We start from the raw sequence: 23,839 nt of genomic DNA, 5'->3' as shown, positions 1-23,839 counted from the left end.
CATCCCTAATTGCCTTTTAATTGGTACAACTGAGTGACTTGCTGGACCATTTCGGAGGGTAGTTAAGAGGGAAGATTTGGATGTAAAATGGCCTATCAGCTAGATTGGGTAAGAAAGGCAGACTTCAATCCCTTTGTTTGTTACTGCATCCTCTTTCCATGTCTCAATAAAGGCTTGCACTTATATTGCAGCTTTAATCTAATAAAACGTCCCAAAGCACCTCACAGCGACACTGTAAAACAAATAATGACACCAAACTGCGTAGGGACATATTTGGGCAGATGGTCAAAGATGTGGTCAAGGATGTAGATTTTGAGCAGCATCTTGAAAGTCAGCCACATTGCTGTGGATCTGGAGTCCCATGTAGGCCAGACTGGGAAGAACAGCAGATTTCCTTCCCATTAGTGAACCAGATGGGTTTTTATGACAAATGGACAACTAAACTTTTAATTCCAGATTTTTATTAAATTCAAATTTCAACATCTTCCAGGGTGGGTTTTGAAACTGAGTTCCCAGAGAATTACCATGGATCCCTGAATTACTAGTCCAGTGACAAAACCACTGTGCTATGCCTCTGTTGGTGGATTGCAATGACCTAGTGGTACTATTGGTAGGCTATTAATCTAGAAGCTCAGCCAATGTTCTGGGGACCCAAATTCAAATCCCACCACGGCAAATGATAGAATTTGAATTCAATAAAAATTTGGAATTAAGAATCTATTGATAATCATGAAACTGTTGTTGATTGTTGTAAAATCTCATCTGGTTCACTAATGTCCTTTAGGGAAGGAAATCTGCTATCCTTACCTGATCTGGCTTACATATGACTCCAGAGACACATGCCAGCAATAGGGACCAGATGTGATGGCCTTTACCAGAGGGACTGGAGGATAGGTGGTCAGCAGCATGGGCAGTGATGGGCTGAAGGATTAAAGGGGAGTTGAAGGGAAATTCATTTAACTGGGGTGGCAGGGAGGGTGCAATAATATATGCGATAAGGATGCAGAATTTGTCCATTTGAACATCAGCTCATTTGGTATTTCCTTAGCTCTTAGCAGTTTCACAAATCTGCCTTCTGTTATGACTTCTTTGGATTTGAACTCGACCTTACAATTATGTCAGATCCTGCATTTGAGAACTGTTAATTAAAGTACCAGACTCTATCTACACGATTTTGCTACTTGATTCTCCTTCCCTGCGCAGGAAGTGTTCACCTTCCAATAATAAGCTGAGATTGGTAACATTGTATGTGCTAATCTATATCTCTCTGCTTTATTGTACACAAACTCCAAACCCTATTGGGCTGTTCCATACATCTGCTCCTATACTAGGCACAATTTTAAAAATAGACCTCATTCTATTATCATGGATATGTGTGAAAGATGGAATCATTGAGATGCAATTCTAATGAGTTTGATTCAGTGATATCACATATTTTAAATGTACATTGTGTGCAATATCCACTTAGTCTTATAATGATCTCAATATTTGGGGAGCAATTCAGTCACAGGTTTCAACGAGCTTTTCTTGATCTTACTGCAGTTGAGACAGTTAGAAGTAATTCCATAGTTATAAATACAAAGATTGGTTTCATAAAAGGTGCAAGATCAAGTGCTTGCTCCATTAACGTGAGACTGTCATTCTTCCTTCAGTTATTCTCAAAGAGAAAAGAGATGGAACTGTTCTTGAATGTCAGCTACTTAGCTGATTGCTGATTCAGGAGCCTCATACATCTGCTGAGTTCAACTGACATGATTCACATAGGGCAGTTTTTTCACTTTTAAGGTCATTGATTTCCACCTCAGTGCCATTGTCAGCGCCCACAGCAAATGCACCAATTTTCCCTCTAGTGGCAGCACTTAGATTTCATTTAGGAGAACGTCTTAGAAAATGAAGCTAGGCAAGTGGTTGAAGTAGCATGGGGCAATCGGGGATTGGGGGGCGGGGGGGAGCGGAGAGAATCATTTGGGAGATAATGAGTATAATTAGATTTAGTACATAATAGAAATGGATAAAGACAGAAGCAGAGTAAAAGTTCTAAGTTAGGGGAAGATAAATTTTACAAAGCTGAGAAGTGAGCTGGGAAATGTAGACTGGATATAGCTATTAGAAAGAAAACAGTATCAAATCAGTAGAAGGCATTCAAAGGTGAAATTCTACTGTAGACATGTCCCCACAAAGAAAAAAGGTTGTGTTACCAATTCTATAACCCCCTACTTACGAGGATTCATATAGGCCAAGCTAAAGAAAGCTCATGACAGTCGCAAAAGACTTAATACATTAGAGAGCCTACAGAAGTATAAAAACTGCAGAAGTGAAGTAAAAGTTAAAAATAGGAAAGCAAAGAGAGGATACAAGAAACATTGGCAGGTAAAAATCAAAGAAAAGGCCAAGATGTTTTACCAATACATTAAGAGCAAGAGAATAACTAAGGAAAAGGTACGGCCTATCAGAAATGTGCATGGTAACTTGTGGGTTAATTATGAAGATGTGGGCAGAGTTCTCAAATACTCATTCTTCACTAGGGAGAGAGATGATATAGACATAGTTGAAGAAATGTATGAAATATTATGTACAATTATATACAAGGTTAATGAGAGGGAATATTGAGGGACTGGCATCCTTGAAGATGGATAAATCACCAGAGCCAGATGGAGGCTGTTGAAGGAAGCCATGGAGGAAATAATGGATGCTCTTATGACCATTTTATAATCCTCACTCGATATCATTGAGGTCCCAGAGGATTGGAAGTCTGTGAGCATTGTACCATTATTTAAAAATAGCACCCATGAGAGGCCAGAAAGCCATAGGCTGATCAGTCTGACTGCGGTTGTGGGCAAATTATTGAAATTAATTCTGAGAGACAGATAGTGGCGGAGCAAAGTGTGCTGAGGATGCTGGAAGTCTGTGAAGGGATATAGATAATCTAAGTGAATGAGCAAGGATCTGGCAGAAGGAGTACAATGTTGGTAAATGTGAGGTCATCCATTTTGGTAGGAAGAACAGCAAAATGAACTATTTAAATGGTAAAAGATTGCAGCTTGCTGCTGTGCAGAGGGACTTGGGTGTCCTTGTGCAGGAATCTCAAGAAGTTGGTTTGCAGGTGCAGCAGATAATTAAGAAGGCAAATAGAGTTTTGTCCTTCATTGCTGGAGGGATGGCGTTTAAAAACAGCAAGGTTATATTACAGCTGTATAAAGTGCTGGTGAGGCCACACTTAAAGTACTGTGTATAGTTCTGGTCTCCTTACTTGAGAAAGGATATACTGGCACTGGAGAGGGTGCAGAGGAGATTCACTAGATTGATTCTGGAGTTGAGAGGGTTGGTTTATGAGAAGATACTGAGTAGACTGGGGTTATATTCATTGAAATTCAGAAGAATGAGGGCAGATTCTATAGAAACATATAAGATTATGAAAGGAATAGATAAGATAAAAACAGGGAAGTTGTTTCCACTGGCGGGTGAAACTAGAACTAGGGGGCATAGCCTCAAAATAAGGGGAAGCAGATTTAGGACTGAGTTGAGGAAGAACTTCTTCACACAAAGGGTAGTGAATCTGTGGAATTCCCTGCCAGTGAAGTAGTTGAAGCTACCTCACTGAATGTTTTTAAGGCAAGAATAGATACCTTTTTGAATAGTAAAGGAATTATGGGTTATGGTGAGCGGGTGAGTAAGTGAAGCTGGATTCATGAAAACATTACCTTATTGAATAGCGGAGCAGGCTCGAGGGGCCAGATGACCTACTCCTACTCCTAGTTCTTATAAACTATCACTTACAAAGTACAAATTGATCAGGGATAATCAGCATGGTTTTTTTTAGGAGAAGGTTGTGCCTTACTAACTTAGAATTTTTTGAGGAAGTAACGAAGAGGATTGATGAGGGGATTGCAATGGATGTTGTCTACATGGCTCTCAGCTCATCGCTGTAAAACCTTATTATCGTGGATATGTGTATTACCCCAGATTTGAATATTTTAACACACTCCTTGCCAGCCTACATTCTACCCTCTTTAAACATGAGATCATCTACAACTCTGCTACCCTAAAAAACTTATACTCTAGACCAAGCTTCTGATCATTTATGCTAATACCTCCCTATGTTTTATTTATTCTTTCGTAGGATGTGGGCATTACTGGCAAGGCCAACATTTGTTACCCATCACTAATTATCTTGTATGTATAGTGTGCAAGAAACAATACTTTTCATTGTATACTAAGTAATAATGTGACAATAATAAATCAAATTAAATCAATTGCCTTTGACGTGAGTGGCTTGGTAGGCCATTTTAGAGGTCAGTTAAAAGTCAACCAAATTACAGGATCTGGAGTCACATGTGGACCAGACTAAATGTGGACTTGACAGATTTCCATCTCAAAAGGACATTAGTAAGTCAGATGGGATTTTTTGAAAGCAATAATTTTATGATCACCATTATTGAGACGAGCTTCAATTCCAGATTTTATTAAATTTAAATTCTCCGAGCTGCTATGCTATGGATTTGAGCCCATATCCCCTGGATTACTAACTTGTCCAGTGATCTTACCACTAAGCCACCATCGCTCTGTGGCTAAGTGTCATGTCTTGGGGTGCCTCTGTGCAGTGCTTGGGACATTTTGCTACATTAAAAGTGCTTTATAAATACAAATTGTTGTTGAGATAAAGCTGGGGTAATCCACAGTAAGATATTCTTTATTCTCCCAGTTTTTTTCTCTCAGTGCATTTCTGGTTCTTGCTGAGATTGTCATTAGTCCAGCACTTCTCACATTCGAGTCTCCAATGACCAGAACCTGAACATACTCAGATTACTTGTGACACATGCCATTGGCAGGCTGACACACAGACTCTGATGAACAAGGTGGATGGGTAAACATTTCACTCAGTCTCCAGTGCAAATATCAGGACATACCCTACCCCACCCTGCCAGAACCCATAGAAAATTGTATCCCAAGTAACATCAACTTTTTAATTTTTTTTTAAATTCATTTGTGGGATGAGGGTGTCACTGGCATTTATTGCCCATCCCTAGTTGCCCTTGAGAAGCTGCCTTCTTAAACCACTGCAGTCCCCAAGGTAGAGAGACAACAACAGTGCTGTTAGGGAGGAAGTTCCAAGATCTTAACCAATGACAGTGAAGGAACAGTGATATATTTCCAAGTCAAGATGGTGACTGACTTGGAGGGGAACATCAAGGTGGTGCTGTTCTCAGGTATCTGGTCCCTTTGTCCTTCTAGATGGTAGTGGTTATGGGTTTGGAAGGTGCTGCCTAAGGAACCTTGGTTAGATCCTGCAGCGCACCTTGTAGATAGTACACATGACTGCCACAGTTCATCAGTGGTGGAGAGATGAAAAATTTGTGGAAGGAATAGCAATCAAGTGGGCTGCTTTGTCCTGGATGTTGTCAAGCTTCTGGAGTGATTTGGAGCTGAACTCATCCAGGCAAGTGGACAGTATTTCATTATACACGATTAGAGCCCTGTAGATGGTGAACAGGCTTGGGGAATCAAGAGGTGAGTTACATGCTGCAGAATTCCAAGCCTTTGACCTGCACTTGTAGCCACAGTATTTTTATACGGCTAGTCCAGTTCAGTTTCTGGTCAATGGTAAACCCCCGCCTGATGATGTTGATAGAAGATTCAGTGATGGTAATGCCACTGAATGTCAAGGGGCAATGGTTAGATCCTCTGTTGTTGGAGATGGTCATAGAGTGGCACTTTTGTGATGTGACTGTTACTTGCCACTTGTCAGTCCAAGCCTGGATATTGCCCAGTTCTTGCTGTATTTGGACATGGACTGCTTCAATATCTGAAGAGTCACAAATTATACGGACCACTGTACAATTATCAGTGAATATCCCCACTTCTGACCTTATGATGGAAGGAAGATCATGATGATGCAGCTGAAGATAATTGGGCCTAAGACATTACCCTGAGGAAAGCCTCAGTAATGTCCTCCTCGAGCTGAGATGATTGACCTTGAACCACCACAACCATCTTCATTTGTGCCAGATATGATTCCAACCAGCAGAGGGTTTTCCTTCCTGATTCCTATTGACTTGAGTTTTGTTAGGGCTCCTTGATGCTGCACTCTGTCAAATGCTGCCTTGATGTCAAGCTGATTAACACTATGTTAATAAGCCACACATTTTGTAGAAACATTGAAAGTAGGAGCAGAAGTAGGTATTCAGCCCTTCAAGTCTGCTCCAACAATTCAGTGTGATAATGGCTGATCATCCAACTCAATAGCTTAATCCTATCTTCACTCCATATACTTTGATCTCTTCCGCTCAAGTGCTACAACTAAGTCCTGCTTGAAAATGTTTTGGCCTCAACTGATTTCTGTGGTAGAGAATTCTCCAGGCTTACCACTCTTTGGTGAAGAAATTTCTCCCCATCTCAGTCTAAAAGGTTTACACCTTATCCTTAGATTGGTTCTAGACACTCCCACTATCAGGAAGATCCTCCTGGCATCTACCCTGTCCAGTCCTGTTAGAATTTAATAGGTTTTTATGAGATCCCCCCTCTTCTGAACTACAGCAAACATAATCCTAACCGACTCAATCTCTCCTCGAATGTCAGTTCTGCCATCCCAGGAATTAGCCTGGTAAACATTTGTTGCACTCCCTCTATAGTAAGAAAATCCTTCCTCAGATAAGGAGACCAAAACTGCACACAATATTCCAGGTATAGCCTCACCAAGGCACTGTATATTTGGAGCAAGACATTTCTGTGCCTGTACTCGAATCCTCTCGCTATGAAGGCCAACATACCATTTGTCTTCTTTACCACCTGCTGCACCAGCAGGTATGCTTCAGCAACTGTATACGGACACACAGGTCTCATTGCACATTCCTCCCTCTAAATTTATAGTCATTTAGATAATACTCCGCCTTCCTGTTTTTGTTAGCAAAGTGGATAACGTCACATTTATCCACATTATACTGCATCTGCCACACATGTGCCCACTCACTTAGTTTGTCCAAATCACACTGAAGCATTTGATTTGATTTATTATTGTCACATGTATTGGTATGCAGTGAAGAGTATTGTTTCTTGCATGCTATACAGACAAAGCATACCATAGATAGAGAAGGAAAGGAGCGAGTGCAGAATGTGGTGTTATAGTCATAGCTAGGGTGTAGCTATGATCAACTTTATGAGGTAGGTCAATTTATAATTCCCTATTTTCTCTCTATCTCCCATTTTAAATTGTGGGTTACATTCGCTACCCTCCAATCTGCAGGGACTTTTCCCGAGTCTGTAGAATCCTGGAAGATGACCACCTAGGCATTCACTATTTCTAGGGTCACTCCTTCACATGGGGTGTAGATTGTCAGGCCCTGGAGATCTATTATCCTTCAATCCCAATTTCCTCAACATAATTTCTCTACTAATAGAGATTTCGTTCCGATCTCCCTCTCGCTAAACCCTGTGTTCTCCAACATTTCTGGTACATTATTGTTCCTCTTTTGTGAAGACAGAACCAAGGTAGGTATTTAGTTGGTCAGCCATTTGTTTGTTCCCCATTATAAATTCCCCTGTTTCTGACTGTAAGGGGTCTACATTTATTTTCACCAACCTTTTTCTCTTCATATACCTATAGAAATTTTTAGAGTCAGTTTTATATTACGTACAAGCTTATTCTCACACTCTATTTTCCCATTGTTAATTAATCCCATGGCCCGCCTTTGCTGAATTCTAAACTGCTCCAAGTCTTCAGGTCTGTTGATTTGCTGGACATTTTGTATGCCTTTTCCTTGGATCTAATACTATCTCTAATTTCCCTTATAAGCCATGGTTTGGCCATCTTTCGCATTTTACTTTTGCACTAGGCTAAATTACAAAGAGAAGTATTTTTAAAAGACATAAATCTGTAGAAAATGATGATCAGGGAAAGCACATTATGGTACTTAATTTCAATATTACTTGAACATGTTATCTGAGTCCAAATGACAAAGGCTTTGGAATTTCAAAGTTGAATGATTGTAGTAATCTATCAGGTTTGGGAAGCACCAAAAATAGAGCCTCTCTTATAAGAGAATATCTTGGGGGCAATTCCAAATCATTTCTCACGTAAGTGGATGAAAAGCGGAGAGTCCTTGAATCAGGTTCAATATCAAACTGACTGGAAATTTCAGTTCTGTTGGATAACTACAGTTTCCTCCCTCCATCTTTGTGTGATCAGGCTATTAATGCAGAATTGCTCTGTAACACTGACATGTAATGCTGACAGATAGAAATGTGCCTTTACTCCATATATAAGCTTCCAAGAAAAAATAAGAAAGGGAATCAAGTTAGAAATGAGCTCAAATTTTCATGCGGACTGGGAAAACTTTTTTGCACCTTGCAAAATGCACAACTGACCCATTTTTGGCTTTGCACATCAGCATTGTGTTTCTGGTGCACTTTGAAAGCTGTGAAGTAGTAAGAAAAAAGTGTGGTTGTGGAGATGGGCCAGGTAGAAGGCCTGCCATAGTTTCTAACACAGCAGCTCAGCTCCCAACATTATTTAAAGGCCCCTAAACCTCACCTCCTTCACCCCACCTCCATCACAGAATCACAGAATACTACAATGCAGAAGAGGCCCTTTGGCCCATTGAGTCTGCACTGATGCATGAAAGGCTCTAACCTGCCTACCTAATAATAAACTTCTTGGACTTTAAGCTGGTGTTGTGGGATTTCTTTCTACCTAATCCCACTTGCCAGCACTTGGCCCATGGTCTTGAATGTTATGGTGTTCCAAGTACTCATCCAGGTACTTTAAAGGATGTGAGGCATCTCGCGTCCAAGACCCTCCTAGGCAGTGTATTCTATACCATCACTACCCTCTGGGTAAAAAAGTTTTTCCTCAAATCTCCCCTACATGCTTTTAACTTATGTCCACTCGTAACTGACCCTTCAGCTAAGGGGAATAGCAACTCCCTATCTACCCTGTCCATGCCTCTCATAATCTTAAACACCTCAATCAGGTCACCCCTCAGTCTTCTCTGCTGCAGAGAAAACAACCCAAGTCTATCTAAGCTCTCTTTAGAGCTTAGTGGAGCTTAAATATGCCATCCCAGGCAACATCCTGGTGAATCTCCTCTGTACCCTTTCCAATGCATTCACGTCCTTCCTATAATGTGGCAATCAGAACTGCACACAGTATTCCAGCCATGGCCTCAGCAAAGCTCTATACAACTCCATGATCTCTCTGCTTTTGTAACCTATACCCCGGTTAATAAAGGCGAGCGTGCCTTTTTCGCCAAGTCACCCCTTATTGCCTCATTCCCCCTAAAATCTCTCATGCCGCCTCCATACCCCCTCTTTGCCCACCCCCCATGCCACTCCATTCCCCTTAGATCAAGTATGCCAAGTTCATGATCTGTGAGATCTACCATGCCACCCTAGGTTCCCTCAGAAGTTCCATACGCCACCTTCCATGTTTTCTCCAAAGCCAGTCACCTGGTATGCATTGCCATCCTCGGGAGCCATGTAATAGCAATGGGATTTATTTAAAAATCATTGGGAAAAAAAAATTAAACCTCTTAGTAATCTATTCAAACCCAATATCACTGAACTGAGAAAAAACTGCTTCAGTGCATTAAAAATAAATGTTTTAGAAGTCATTTAGGTTTGTAAATAAACAAAAAACAGTGGCATAGTGGTACTGTCACTAGACTAATAATCCAGAGACCCAGCAGAGAATAGATTCAAGCCATTTCTGAAGATCCAGTGTGGGAAGTATATCTTTTAGGACTCAAAACACAAACACATAAAAAGATTCTGGAGGAGATACAGTTCTCCTGTGGTCCTCAATGGGAATCCCGAGCTCTGATGAGTTGTGTGTGTTTTGCACCCAAGGCCTTCCTAACTCGCCAAAAGGCCATGTTAAAATGGTGTGGAGTTGGGAAGGCACAGGAAAATTGTTTCTCCACCAGAAAAGTTAAGTTCACCATTTTGTGACCTGATTCCCACCTCCTAGCATTCTATTTAATAAAATAAATATTCTGTCCAAATTAAATTCATCAATACAAATTTAATATGGATTTATTTTGTAACATAGCCAGGCAAAGCTCAAGTCCTTCATGCAGCTTGCTGTTTAACAGGGATCCCATGACTGACTGTCATTCTTCAATCCTTTCATTAAAGACTGTTCTTTCAATAGAAGTGTACACTTCAGAGTGAAGCCATAAATAACAAGGTATAGGAAGCCGCAGTTTACATGGGAAACGAAAGACAGCTATTTTCTGAAGTATCCTCTTTTGAAGCTACTTGCCAATATCTTGTCTGGAATGGTCAATCTCCATGAATGAGGGATAGAGGTTATATGGAACTATTGTGTAAATGGACAGTTACTCACTGGAAAAGAGGAGGTTGAGACGTGATATGATTGTTGATTTTAAAATACTGAAGGGATAAAAAATGAAAAGCATGACAAATGTGACCTTGACACTGAATCAAAGAATATTCCTTCTGCTTAACAGCAGTGCGATGGCACAATGCCAGGGACCCGGATTCAATTCCAGCCTTGGGTAACTCTTTATGTTGAGTTTGCCACGCATGTCTGCGTGGGTTTCCTCTGGGTGCTCCGGTTTCCTCCCACAGTCCAAAGGTGTGCAAGTTAGGTGGATTTGCCATAAATTGTCCTTTAGTGTCAGGGGGATTAGCAGGGTAAATAGGTGGGGTTACAGAGATAGGACCTGGATGGGATCATTGCAAGCTTGATGGGCCAAATGGACTATAGGGATTCTATGATCCTATGCTTGAGGGGAGGAGAGGTAAATTTAATCTGCAAAAATATTATTTCAATGAATCTATGGAACAAACTTCTTAGGAAGCTGGTACAAGCAATAAGCATTGCTTTATTCAAATTTAATTTATTTCAGAAAGTAACATTTTGGTGATGTGGTAAGTGGCTTGTGCCGAAAATATGACATTAGACCTATGGATTCGCAAAACTCAGCGGTTTTCTTCTCTCCCTGGGTCTCTTGTAGACTAAATGATAGAGATTGTTTGCTGTACTTAGCCAACAATTCTATTATTGTATCATGATGGTGGAAGGCAAACTAGGTACAGCTTGGTCTTTTACTACGCAGCAATTTCGATGTTCCTGTCAGCCGGATGAGTGATTACCAGCAGGTTAGCAGACTGAGAGCAAAGGCAGGGGGTTACATTAGAATTGTATCTGATTCTGTCCTTAAAGCTATCTATATATGTACCACTAAGAAACTGTCAATGAACACTGTGACCCATGGCTGTTTTCCCTTCCATCTCCTTAATCCAGAAGTAGTTGGCCAATCGTATCACCAATATGGTTTGCTTAGTTAACATCAGCTAGCACAGCACAGACCAAAATTCAAACATGTCATTTGATCTGGATGATTTGGTTCATCATTAAACTTTGCCTCCATTTAGTAGGCTAGTGGGAAACCCACAGCACACGTAATTTTCATTCAAATGTAAATCTTTTCATCAGCCAAATTTCTTGCCATTTAATCCTATTGGATTATTGAATTCAAAAAGAGCAAACACTTTCCCATTCAGTCTGTTATATAAAACTCCAATAGCCTAAATCCCTTCCCATAAGAACGTAAGAAATAGGAGCAGGAGTAGGCCATCTAGCCCTTCAAGCCTGCCCCACCAGTCAATAAGTTCATGGCTGATCACTGTTTCCCATTCAATCACAATCTATAGAACTCCAGTAGCCCAAATACTTTCCCATTCAATCATAGCCCATAGAACTCCAATAGTCCAAACTCCTTCCCATTCACTCACAACCTATAGAATTCCAATAGTTCAAACCCCTTCCCATCCAAACACAACTCTATAGAATTACAATAGCCAAGACCTCCTTCTCATCCAATCACAGCCCATAGAATTTCAATAGTTGAGGCCCCCTTCTCGTCCAATCACATCTTATAGAATTCCAATTGCACAAATCTTTCCCATTCACTCACAACATATAGAACTCTAATAACCCAAACCCTTCCCATTCAATTCTATTAAGTACAATTCCAATGGACCAAACATTCAATCCACCATATAGAATTCTAACAAATGAAACCCCTTCCTATTCAATTCATTACATAAAATTGAAGTAGACCGAACCGTTTCCCATTCACCTGCCTCCAATATGTGTAATTCAGTGGGCAAAACCATTTCCTATTCAACCCGTCGTATAGAATTCCAATTGAATATACCACTTTCCATTCACTCCTGTTGTAAATTATCCATTGTATCACTTCCCTTCCCTTTTACTCATTTACCATGCAATAAGTCTGAACCATGTGTTTTCACCAAGGTGAGCAGTGTAAATAGTTGTACTTACGGTTCATCCCAACATCATGGTAGGTCAGAATCGCCGGGCGGTTTCCTTTTGGTGCACCACGGATCACCACATGTAATATTCCATAGGGAGTTTCAATGTCATGCTCCTGTTGAGGATTAATAAAAGTGGCAATCAGTGACTGGAAACACCTCTTTTCACCCACCACTCAAAATTGATGATAATGCAGACCCACATTCTGTAACAAATCCATTGTAAAAATAATCAGCAATTAGTCATTTGATGGCAAAGAACTTGAGTATTGTTGAAAAAAAAAGACATGCTGTTGAAGTTTTTTGTTCTGAAGAGTCTCAGATGAAAACTTTGGTAGTATGTCTCTTTCCTCAGCAATAATCAATGATTGTTTACAGACTTCTTATTCATTCAGTGATTATACAGATCTTCCATCATATACCTCATGAAATCATAAGTGATTATACAGGCTCGCCTCCTTAAAATTAATGATGACACTGATCCATCTCCTGCAATGCACCACCATATAATTACTGAACCACACCCTTCCTAATTTTTAATGTACCAGTTACTGTAAAGTCTCTCCTCTGTAATACATCCATTATAAATCCACTGAAATTACATTCACTATCGTAAACATATACAAATAATTCGTGATAACCATAGTCACTATTACAAATGCAGTTATTTTATCAAACAAAGGCACTTACATTAAGATAAACACATGTAAATTTATTAGACGCAGAAGAAGGAATAAATATCCTCATATTCTCACAAGCAAACAAAGTCATAAACTCATATTCATTCATAATGGGCAGCAAAATTTGCTGATGGTGAGTGCATTTAATCAGGTGAGAGATGAGATTCTGTTGCTTTCTCACCAATGATCTGATTAATTCCATAGTGGGAAGGCCCATAAACAGCTTTCCTGTTCCACTGCCAATTGAGGCCCTTAATTGTTAATTAATGCACACTTATGGATCTCATCTTTCTGTTGTTAGTATTCCTTGCTCAAATACACTCAGTATCTGATCTAGACAGTTAAGAAGGCACAGTATACTTTCTTTTATTAGCCAAGGTTGATGGAGCTCTGGAACTCACTGCCAGAAAGGGTCAGAAGTAGAAACCCTCAACACACTTTAAAAAAATTGAACATGCATTTGAAGTGTCACTGTCTGCAGAGTTACACAATGCAAGAGTTGGTATGTGGGATTAGGCTGGATAGCACTTTGTGGCTGGCACAGACATGATGGAACAAATGGCTGCCTTCTATTCTATAAATTTTCTATGTTTCAACTTACACCTGGACAAATAAGCCCTAAATCTTTCTGGCGTGTTTAGTGGCTTAAGTATTGCAATTTCATGCTGTTTAATGGATTACAATGTTGATTCTCTCAGTGAGATGCTATTGCAGCAGCGTTTATGGAGGACAGTACCTCAAACAGGAAGTTACTAATTTCCAATGATGGTGCACTGCTGAATACTCAGTTACTTCAACTGCAAATTCCTGGCCAATGTGATAAACAGATTCATGATGACAAGTGTATAACATTTTAAAATTTAAAAAGTGCCCTACTGGAACCAGACATTCTATAAACTGAGAGTGAAAACAATGGTTTCAAATGATTCTCCTGAACTCTCATTGATGTTCTATTAAGAGATCAGGTAAAATCCTCCAGAACTAGTGTTGGCAGATTCTGCAAACATCTCAAATGGTCTCCATTTCAAGGGGAAGCGTACACTAAGTGGGAGGTAACTTAGTTTGTCCTGATACCCATCAAGCACATCAGTGGTCTATTTTAAAGGAGATTTTCCTTGTTTATGTATCTGTTCAGCAAACCCTTCAACATGCTTGCTTCCAACTCTACAATATTTCCCATCTCTGCTAAAACCTGTCTACTGCTGAAATCCTCAGTCATACCTTTATTACCTACAGAACTGACTATCCCAACGAAGATCTGGTCAGTTCCCCATTTTCCACTCACCATAAATTTGTGTTCATTGTTCATCCAACTCTGTTCTCCAACATAACTGGCAACAAATCCCATTCACACATCATTCTTATGTTTCCTGACCTATATCTCCACCTACGTCTGAAGTCTCCAGGTCCATTATTATTTCCCCCCCTCCCCACCCACGAGAGTGGTTCACTCCAGCAGGATTACAATAACTCCCCACCACTGGGAAACTAACAGCCTGACCCTGCTGGAGTGAAGGAAAGGGCAATTGGGACCCCAGAGGCAGGGCAGCAGGCCTCCTGGGCACTGGCACCTTGGCAATGCCAGTCTGTGCCCCCTATGCCCTCAAGGGGTAAAGTGCCAGTGCCCAAGGGCCTATCGGGGGTGGAACTAAGAGGTGCAGGGCCTGGTGGAACAATCGGTTGGGGTGGGGGGGTCCCACTGTCACTCTGCAGACAGGATCAGCGGGAGAAGGAGGGAGACCAGTGATCAGGATGGGCTGTGGTGGTCAGCCTGCAGGTCTGAAGAATCATTTGAAACCATTGTTTTCACTCTCAGTGGAGGAGGTCGGTGGGTGGGTGGGGGGGTTGGGGGGGGGGGGTGTTGGGTTGGGACTGCAGGCTGTTGGGGGGAGCTGGAGATCGGGGCAGACCAGGAGAGGGGTATTCGGGACTGGCTGGAGAATGGTCAGGGGGCCAGCAATCAGGTCATATGTTGTGGGGGGGGACTCAGGGGAAACCAGCATTACAAGGATCATGAGGCTGGCCAACAATCGGGAGGACAGCAGTGCAGAGCTACTGCGCATGCGCTGCTCTTGGTGCTGACAAAATCAATGCATGCATAGTGGCCTGCTCAGAGTTATGCTAGTGGCCTCTAAAATGGGGATAGGCTCTGCCCACTGATTTGTAATGATATACGTGCTAGTGATCTCTGCAGTTCGAAAAATGTGGGAGATTCTTCTCTGAATTCCCACTGAAAAAAACAATGTGAATTACTCCAGTTTTCAGGCAAACTTAACACTTAAAATTTTTTGGGGAGGATTCTGGCCATGGTCTTCTTCTTTACCCCCTTCCCCAGCAGGAGGTTGAACCTGGTACAAAAAAATGCAGGTGATTCAGCCAAATTTCCTTCTGCTGTTCTTTATCCTGTGCATTTCATTACGTCACAATATATCTACATACCACTCACTTCTTTATACACGACAAACTCTCATTAGTTTAGTAATACAAATTAACAGAAAGATACATAAGAAAGCAAATTGTGAGGAAGACCTATTGAGTGTGAAACAGGATATATATGTAAAGTAATAAAATTTGGCTGATGGAATATCATTTGATCATCTACTTTGGCAGTAAGAATAGAAAAGCAGAATATTATTTAAATAAGGAGCGATCCCAGAGTGCTGTAATAGAGGGATGTTGATGTCCCTGTGCATGAGTCACAAAATGTTAGCGTGCAATAGGAAGGTAAATTGAATGCTGGGCCTTTATTGCAAGGGGATGTAATGACGGTTATCAAGGAAGAGGTCTTGTCTGTGAAGTATATAAATAGGAACAAGTCTCCCTACAACTGTACATAAGGTTGGTGAGATCAAACCTAGAATACTGTGCATGGTTTTGGTCTCCGAATTTAAGGATGGCTATACTTGTATTGGAAGCAGATTAGAGAATATTCACTAGTTTAATGCCTAGGATGAAGAGATTGTCTTATGAGGAATGGCTGAGCATGTTGGCCCTATAATTATTGGAGCTTAAAAGAATGAGAGGTGATCTTTTTGAAACAAATGGGATTCTGAGGAGGGTTGTCAGGGTAAATTGAGAAAATGTTTCTCTTCATGGGCGAACTTAGAATTAGAGAGCACACTTTCAGAATAAGAGACCTTATTTATTTAGGCTTACATGAAGTTGTTGTGAAAATCTCCTAGTCCCCACACTCCAGCGCCTGTTTGGCTACACTGAGGGAAAATTTAGCATGGCCGATGCACCTAACCAACACTTTCTTCAGACTATTGGAAGAAATTGAATTTAAGACAGATAAGGAGAAATTTCTTCTGAGGCATATTAATCTTGGAATTTTTTTGTCTGAAAGAGAAGTAGAGGCCAGATCAAAGAATATATTCAAGGCTGAGTTGGACAGAACCATGATCTACAAAAAAATCAAGGGTTAGGGGGCAGACAGGAAAGTGGAGTTAAGGCCACAGTCATTCTAGTCCTGATTTTATTGAATGGTGGAGAAGGCTGAAGGAGGAGAATGGCCTACTCCTATTTCTTGTGCTCTGAGTGGGCAGAACAGCTTTGGTTTATCAAAGGTGGCACCTCCAACTGTACTGTCCTCCCTAAGTTCTGGGCTGGAGAGTCAAGCCAGATTTTATGTTCAAAGTTTTAGAACAGAGTCTGAAACAATGACCCATTGAGCCACAGCTGAATAATACACAGGCACACATATTGACAAGCACACACATACACACAAAAATCCACATGCACATATACATGCAAATGCATGTAGACACAACTATAAACACACACAAAACAGACATCCAAATATATCTATATTCTACACATGTCTGATTAATGATGTCCATTCTTATGTATACACACACTTACTAAGATACCATGGGGGTGATCTTGCTGTTGTGTCCCACTGGCTGATGGGTGGGTGAGCTGGTATGATCACACAAGAACTGAGAAATCAGGTTTGCGCCCGATTTCTCGCCTCTCATGATTTTACTGCAATTGATATTCTGACTCTTGGCACAAAGCTGAATAATTTATCCAAATTAAATTTGAATATGTTTTGCATTGATATGATGAGTCTGGGACATTATTGTCCATGGTCAATTCCCTCTGTGGCCTCGCCTGGAGGGGTTCTCTCTGGCGAGGATCACAGTTGGTTCCCAACAACGGGGACCAGTTGTGATGGCCTCTCCATAAGAACTGGAGGCCATTGACGAAGGTCAGGTGCAAGGGGAGTGGTGTTCCTTGTGCAGTGCCAAGGGCAACCTGGCACTGTCCACTGGCCACCAACCGAGTAGTGCCAAGGGGGCAGAGTCTACTGCCGCGGGGCCAGACCAAAGGCAGCTAGTCAGTGGTGGGGGGGCCTGCTACCATTTTGCATTAGGGATCACTGGGATGATCATGGCTGGCTATTGCAGAGAGTTTAGTCCAGTGATCGGGGCGGAGGGATGGGAAAAAAAAAATCAGTCAGGGCATGGGGGTGCGGGGTCAATTGATCAGGTGGATGGGGGCGTAGGCTGTGAGCCAATGTGGTGACTGGGGTGATGCTTTGTTTAGACTGGCTGAGAGCAGCAAAGGCTGAGTGACAGGCCTCTGCTACTAGAGACCTGCACATGTGCAATTGCATCCTCTGCTGCTCTCAGCCGGCGTTCAGGCAATTTAAGCCCCCCTTACAGTCAAGAAATAGATTGCAGATTTGAGCTCTTCCAAAAAGCAGGTTTGAAGCTGTTCCATTTTCATGCTCATTCTGGACTTAAATCTTTTTTGTGTGATCACCCTCATATCTATACTCAACATACAGCGTCACATTCCTATAAATGTACATTCACATATGGCTATATTCACATATGGCTATATTCACATATATACACAGAATTGAACACATCCACTGGCAGACCCAGTGAGGGAGGAGTCATGATCCTTATTCACTTTGAGGTCAACCCGTGCGACTAAGTTAGACCACCTCCATTTCATGTCCTGGGTCCTCCACCAGCCATATATCATTTCAAAGTTCACCATGAGGGTCTGGCATTCCAGGCTCAGCCTTTGGACTAGGTAGGTCGACAATCCCCAGTGTCCAATTCTCCCTTCATGTCAAATCAGTCATGTTGGAAACATATCCTAAATAAGGCTCAGGAGGAAGAATTCTAATTTAAGATGCATCTATTGCTGGCTATATCCTTGACCTTTCTTCTTAGGGGTAAAAGCAGAGCATTCCCTGTAACATAGAAAGTTAAGGGGTGATTCAGATAAATAAAAGATTTGACAGGATAGATCAAGAATAATTATTTTCTCTAATGGGAGAGTCCAGCCCAATAGAAAAAAACAGTTTGAACCAATATTTTTATTTCCCAGTTTTTAATTGTGTTCCATTTTAATGTGCACAAGAAGAGCTCAGACTAGCATTCTCGTTTCTCCAATTTTACTGTTTTTTTACCTACTGGGAGTGCACAGTGGGGAGCCCTCTACCCAAGTCAGAAGTTCAGGGTTTGAGTTGTACTTCAGAATTTAATAGCCACAGAAGGTGCATTCATAATGCAGCCAAATAGGTTGATTGCCAGCCTGCAAATCCATCTATATCAGGTAGTAAGAGTGCGCCAGATGCCTGGTTAGCCATACTTGATGGAGAGTGATGCCCTTCAAGCTATAGTCTCTGGTTTTAGGCTAGAGACCTGTTCCAGGAAAAACAAGCTACAGAAAAGAAAGGTAAGTTTGTGCTTTACTTGCCTCATGTGTTTCTAGACACAAGAAGTCTTTTAAGTCTAAATGAGTCCAGATACAAGGATGATGTCTTCACATGAAGTATATAGGAAATCTGGAACTCTGTCTCCCCAAAAAAGTTAATGAGGCTGGGAGTCAATTGAAAGCTTCAGAGTCAAGACTTTCATAATCATTGTTAAATCTGAGTATTAAATGATATGGAACGAAGATGAGTAAGTAGAGTTGAGAGGCAGATCAGCCATGATCTAATTGAATGGTAGAGGTAGACTAGGCAAAAGGGGCTGAATAGCCTATGCTCCTTCCTAGGTTCCATTGCCTGCAGTTGAAAGGCAACCAGAAAATTCCCAGAGACAGCAGAGAACAGGTTCCAACCACTTGAGGCGTTCTCAGAATCATTAAATGTACTTACATACATACACTCACCTATTCATTCATGTACACACACATACAAATTTAAACACATTCTCAGAAATAACACTAAAAGATTGTTCTTGTCACATTTATATCTTCCATACAAACATGATGTGCACATACTTTCATCCAATACTTGTATTCACAATCACAATAATAAACTCGCAAAAACTTACATTCATGCATACTCCTGCATAAATATGCAGATATGTTCATATAGGTCTAGAAATATTTGCACACTGATGCACGTGTCCTTTGAACTTGCATACACATGGTTACGTACATGTTCCCCAAATAATATAAATGCACTTCTACATAATATACACACACATAACTATACTTAAGTGTTTACATTTACACTTGCGTTCATGACCATAGACACATCCACAGATATACACAGATGTACACTCACATACATGCCTACAATACCTACATACTCATGCAGTCATACTTCTATGTGTGCATAAACAAACAAGTATGCATAATACACCAAACCACATATAGGCAAAGCAGCCCCATGCACAATGCACAGTCACTTGCTAACATATATAAACACACAAATACATTTGTATCTTAATATAAACTGCACACATTCCAAAACATCAACCTGTCACATGACATAGCACTCACTCCCATAGGACACATTCTCCGCAACACGCACTCACTCATGCGCTCATCGGACAAAAGGCAAAGTCATTTGTAGAATGCCCTTGTTCAGACGGCACAGTGGCTGCTGCTCTGTTACAGTATACAAATGTCGCAGTAAGCTGACTCCTGGCTTTCCACTTAATGATTGAAATGCCACATCCACCCATACAGCAGCAAACCTCTTTCACCTCAAACTAAATTGGTTTGATTTCACCCCTTTCCCCCACCAAAATGATGGGAATCGAACAACATGCAACTTGGCACCATGTGTTCTACATAGATGCCTTCAGATTCCTCCAGATCTTTGTTTTCCATTTCATATAAGGTGTCAATGCAGCAACTATGTTCTTTCAATACACTGCTAAAGACCATATTACCCCAATAACACATCCAATCTCACACACACATACCCCTGAACCACCATTCCTTACCAGAGTATACAAGGCTCATAGCTGATGCCAGCAACAAACACTGTGTACTTGCGCAACCTGACCAGCTCTGAATACCAACAACAAGAACATTTAACATTGAGCAGAGGGCAACTGGTAGAGAGTTGGAAAAATGTACAGGTACACAGTGGGTGGGAGGGGGACAGACAGACACACATTGCCTCACTGCCTGTATTCACTTACCCCATCCCAGCACTCAGGCATCTTGAGAACAAATTAAGGGGACAGCTTAGCAGACACAAAAATTCCTGAATTCAGTGTCTGAAAGGCTCAGGCACATCGGTCTCTAACACAGCTCTGCAGCCTGTCACTCAGAAGCTGTGCCTTTTATAGGAGCCCAGCATCCTGCAGTTACGGGCAGTGTGCAAAGCTGATCCATTGGCTGTTCCAGAAATGATTTGTGCTCTGATTGGCTTGAAAGCTGCTCATCTCCTAGGTGTTTCAGTTTGTGTGTGTCTTTGTGTCTTTCTTGCCTCTGTCACATTAGCTCAAAGATGCTGCTGTCTTGCGATCTCAGTCATTTGCATTTTCACAATTTCTGCATCTGATGTGAATTTCTATGACTTGTATTGAGACATACAATGTCACTGTAATATCTTCCTTTCGTTGCTTGTGGTGTCTCAGTGCTGCCGTCCTCCTGACTGCACTGTTCGAATATTTGCTTCACACTGCCCAGCACAGAAAATACTAGTCACAACCATCCACCAGTGTGATCCCCATCCCCCATACAATTTACCATCTCCTACTGCAACAATCCTAATCATTATGCATGAGCAGTGCTTTTCCGGAGAAAGATGGCACTGCATCAATATCAAATCAGACAGAGAGGAAAAAGAGACTAGGAGAGAAAATGAGAGCAAGAGACAATGAAAATGGGACAAATGAGAGGCAAGATGAATGAGAGGCAAGGGGAGAGGAATAAAGCAGAAGAGGGAATGTGGCAAAGGAGAGGGAAGGGTGGAGAAAGAGAGGGGGAAGGGAAAGAGGAATGAGTGTAGAAAGGGAGGAGAGGCAGAAGGTTACATAGGGCAGGAAGAGAGAGAGAGCTAAACTGATATATTTACCGGCACTAACCATTGACAATACAAAATGTTAAGAACATCCCAAATAACTGATGAGATTTTAATTCAGTAAAGCATGGTTTAAATACAACAAAGACAACACTGATAGGTTCAAATGACACCAAGAGCTGGATTTCTCCTTGCACTGTAACTCCACTCTGACCCTGGCCCATTATCTGGGTTAGGAGTCATATGAAGTATATTTGATGGGCTTCTGGAGAAATTCCGACTAGAAAGTGAAAACTTGCCAATGGCCCTGAGAAAAACTGGAGAAACAATAGGGCATGTGGACGAATACATTTGTGCTGGCTTCAACCACTGAGCAATGTGGGTGACACTTAAAGGAGCACTTCTTACTGTGTTTACCTCAGTCCAACGCGGGCATCTCCACATCATGATCCCAGCAGCGGCAGGAAAGGGGAAGTCTAAACGGGGTGGTGAACAGGTAGTAAGCTTCCCTGTCCAAATTTGTTCTGCATGCTGCATTCTACCACAAACCCTGTGCACAAACTGAATTATGCACTGGGGAGGGCAGCATGGTGGCACAATGATTAGCATTGCTCCTTATAGCGCAAGGGACCTGGGTTCGAATCCCAACTTGGCTCACTGTGTGGAATTTGCACATTCTCTCCGTGTCTGTGTAGTCTTCCTCCAGGTGCTCTGGTTTCTTCCCACAGTCCGAAAGACATGTTGGTTAAGTGTATTGGCTATGCTAAATCCTCCCTCAGTGTACTCAAACAGCCCTGCAGTGTGGTGCCGATGGTAATTTAGTTGCAGTGTTAATGTAAGCTTACTTGTGACATTAATAAATAAATTTTAAAAACTATAAAAACATTGCTTACGAGCTATCATAGAGATCAGAGGCTAATAGAGAGAGAAATATGTGCATAGAGATAGAGCCTTTTACAGCCTTGGAACACTAAAAACATCTTACAAGTTAATGAATTATTTTCTTAAGTGCAGACACTACTGAAATGTAAGTAACGTGATAGACAATTTATGGAAAGCACCAAGATACCTGTAACAACAATGTAATGATGATGAGATAATCTATTTTAATCATGTAGCTAAAGGATAAATATTGAGTAGGGTACTGAGGAGAACTGCTGTTCTTCAAAACGGTGCCACGAAATACTTTATGTATACCTTCAGGTACAACATTCAGGCTTGGGCTGATAAGTGGCAAATAACATTTGCACGGGACAAGTCCCAGGCAATGACAACTGGAGAGAATCTAATCATCTCTCTTTGACATCCCATGGTGTAACCATTGCTGAATATCCACCTAGGGACCCTGGTTCAACTCCCAGCTTCTGAGTGAAGTTTGCACGCTCTCCCCATGTCTGCTCCGGTTTCTTCTGGTTTCCTCACACAGTCGCAAAGATGTGCTGTTTGGTGCATTGACTAAGCTAAATTCTCTGTGTACCCAAACAAGTGCCAGAGTGTAGCAACTAAGGGATTTTCACAGTAACTTATTGCACTGTTAATGTGAGCCTACGTGTGACACTAATAAATAAACTTAAACTTTAACATATTTCTGTTTCACTTACTTTCATTCTTCACAGTACGGCTCCCCCATAACACTATATAGCCCAGCTTCCAACGGGTGCATCATGGCAGAAAGTGAAGGAACTCACTCATGTTGTGTTCACACAATCAAAATGACTGCCACACCCTAGAAAATAGTTTATGATATTCCAGCTAACCTTTTTGCTGTGCAGAAACTCGCAGACTAGTGAGTTCAGAAACACCAAAGCTCGCTATTAATTACAGTGCACAGAGGAAATTTGCTTCAAGGAGCAGAAACAGGGTCGGTTGGGCCAAGTGTATTTCTCGGTTTGGAGCTCAGTTGACTTGGCAAGACCTTGGTTTGAATGTGGTCTCTCTGGATTAAAAGCATGATTACAAACAGGTGATGCCTTGAACTGCTGGAAACCTTTGAGTGACATAGTTGCAAACTACATGGAAACATCCTGCAATTTAAGGGACTTAAAACTCAAATTCAACCTCAATACAACTTCTTGATTTCCATTGTGGGAATTTTTATCAGTTAACCTGGTGTTAATGACCACTCATGATAGAAAATCACCAGCATTTTATTTTCGTTATAAAGTAGGTCACGTTGAGATGATGTTGTTTGCAGAACATGTTTGTTAAAGAAGCTTTCAAAAAAGTACTTTGTATGTTAACTGTAAGTCTTTATTAACTACTTGTAACTATATACAAATATACAATAAAGAGTATAGGCATGGAGCTATATCCATCATTATTGGTCTTGTTAGGATAGACCATGGGGTGCCACAGTGGTTAGCACTGCTGCCTTACAGCGCCAGGGATTCAGGTTCAATTCTGGCTTTGGGTGTTTGCACAGTCTCCCCATGTCTGAGTGGGTTTCCTCCAGGTGCTTCAGGTTTCCTCCCACACTCCAGAGATATGCAGGTTAGGTGGATTAGCTATTCTAAATAGCAGGGTAAATACGTGGGGTTACGGGGATAGGGCCTGGATGGGATTCTGGTCAGTGCAGACTTGATGGGCCAAATGGCTTCCTTCTGCACTCTAGGGATTCTAAGTTTCTAAGAAA

At 41.4% G+C, this 23,839-nt stretch overlaps 1 protein-coding gene across 6 annotated transcripts in view; it reads right to left on the bottom strand.

Moving 5' to 3' along the window:
* The window catches only part of ndrg4 (NDRG family member 4), a 167,067-nt gene that overhangs the window by 61,166 nt on the left and 82,062 nt on the right, over window positions 1–23,839 (bottom strand). For 4 of the 6 annotated variants that reach the window (XM_080187193.1, XM_080187190.1, XM_080187191.1 and 1 more), the window contains one exon: window positions 12,308–12,413. In XM_080187193.1, the coding sequence (XP_080043319.1) occupies window positions 12,308–12,413 (106 nt within the window). Of the gene's footprint in view, window positions 1–12,307; window positions 12,414–20,380; window positions 20,495–23,839 lie in introns of those variants that run through there. The other 2 variants (XM_080187194.1, XM_080187195.1) reach the window with 1 other exon arrangement.

This window comes from Carcharhinus amblyrhynchos, chromosome 4 (genome assembly GCF_965287045.1).
Source record: "Carcharhinus amblyrhynchos chromosome 4, sCarAmb.v2.hapA, whole genome shotgun sequence".
NCBI classification, from domain to species: Eukaryota; Metazoa; Chordata; class Chondrichthyes; order Carcharhiniformes; family Carcharhinidae; genus Carcharhinus; species Carcharhinus amblyrhynchos.
This window is presented reverse-complemented; position numbering and strand designations above follow the sequence as displayed.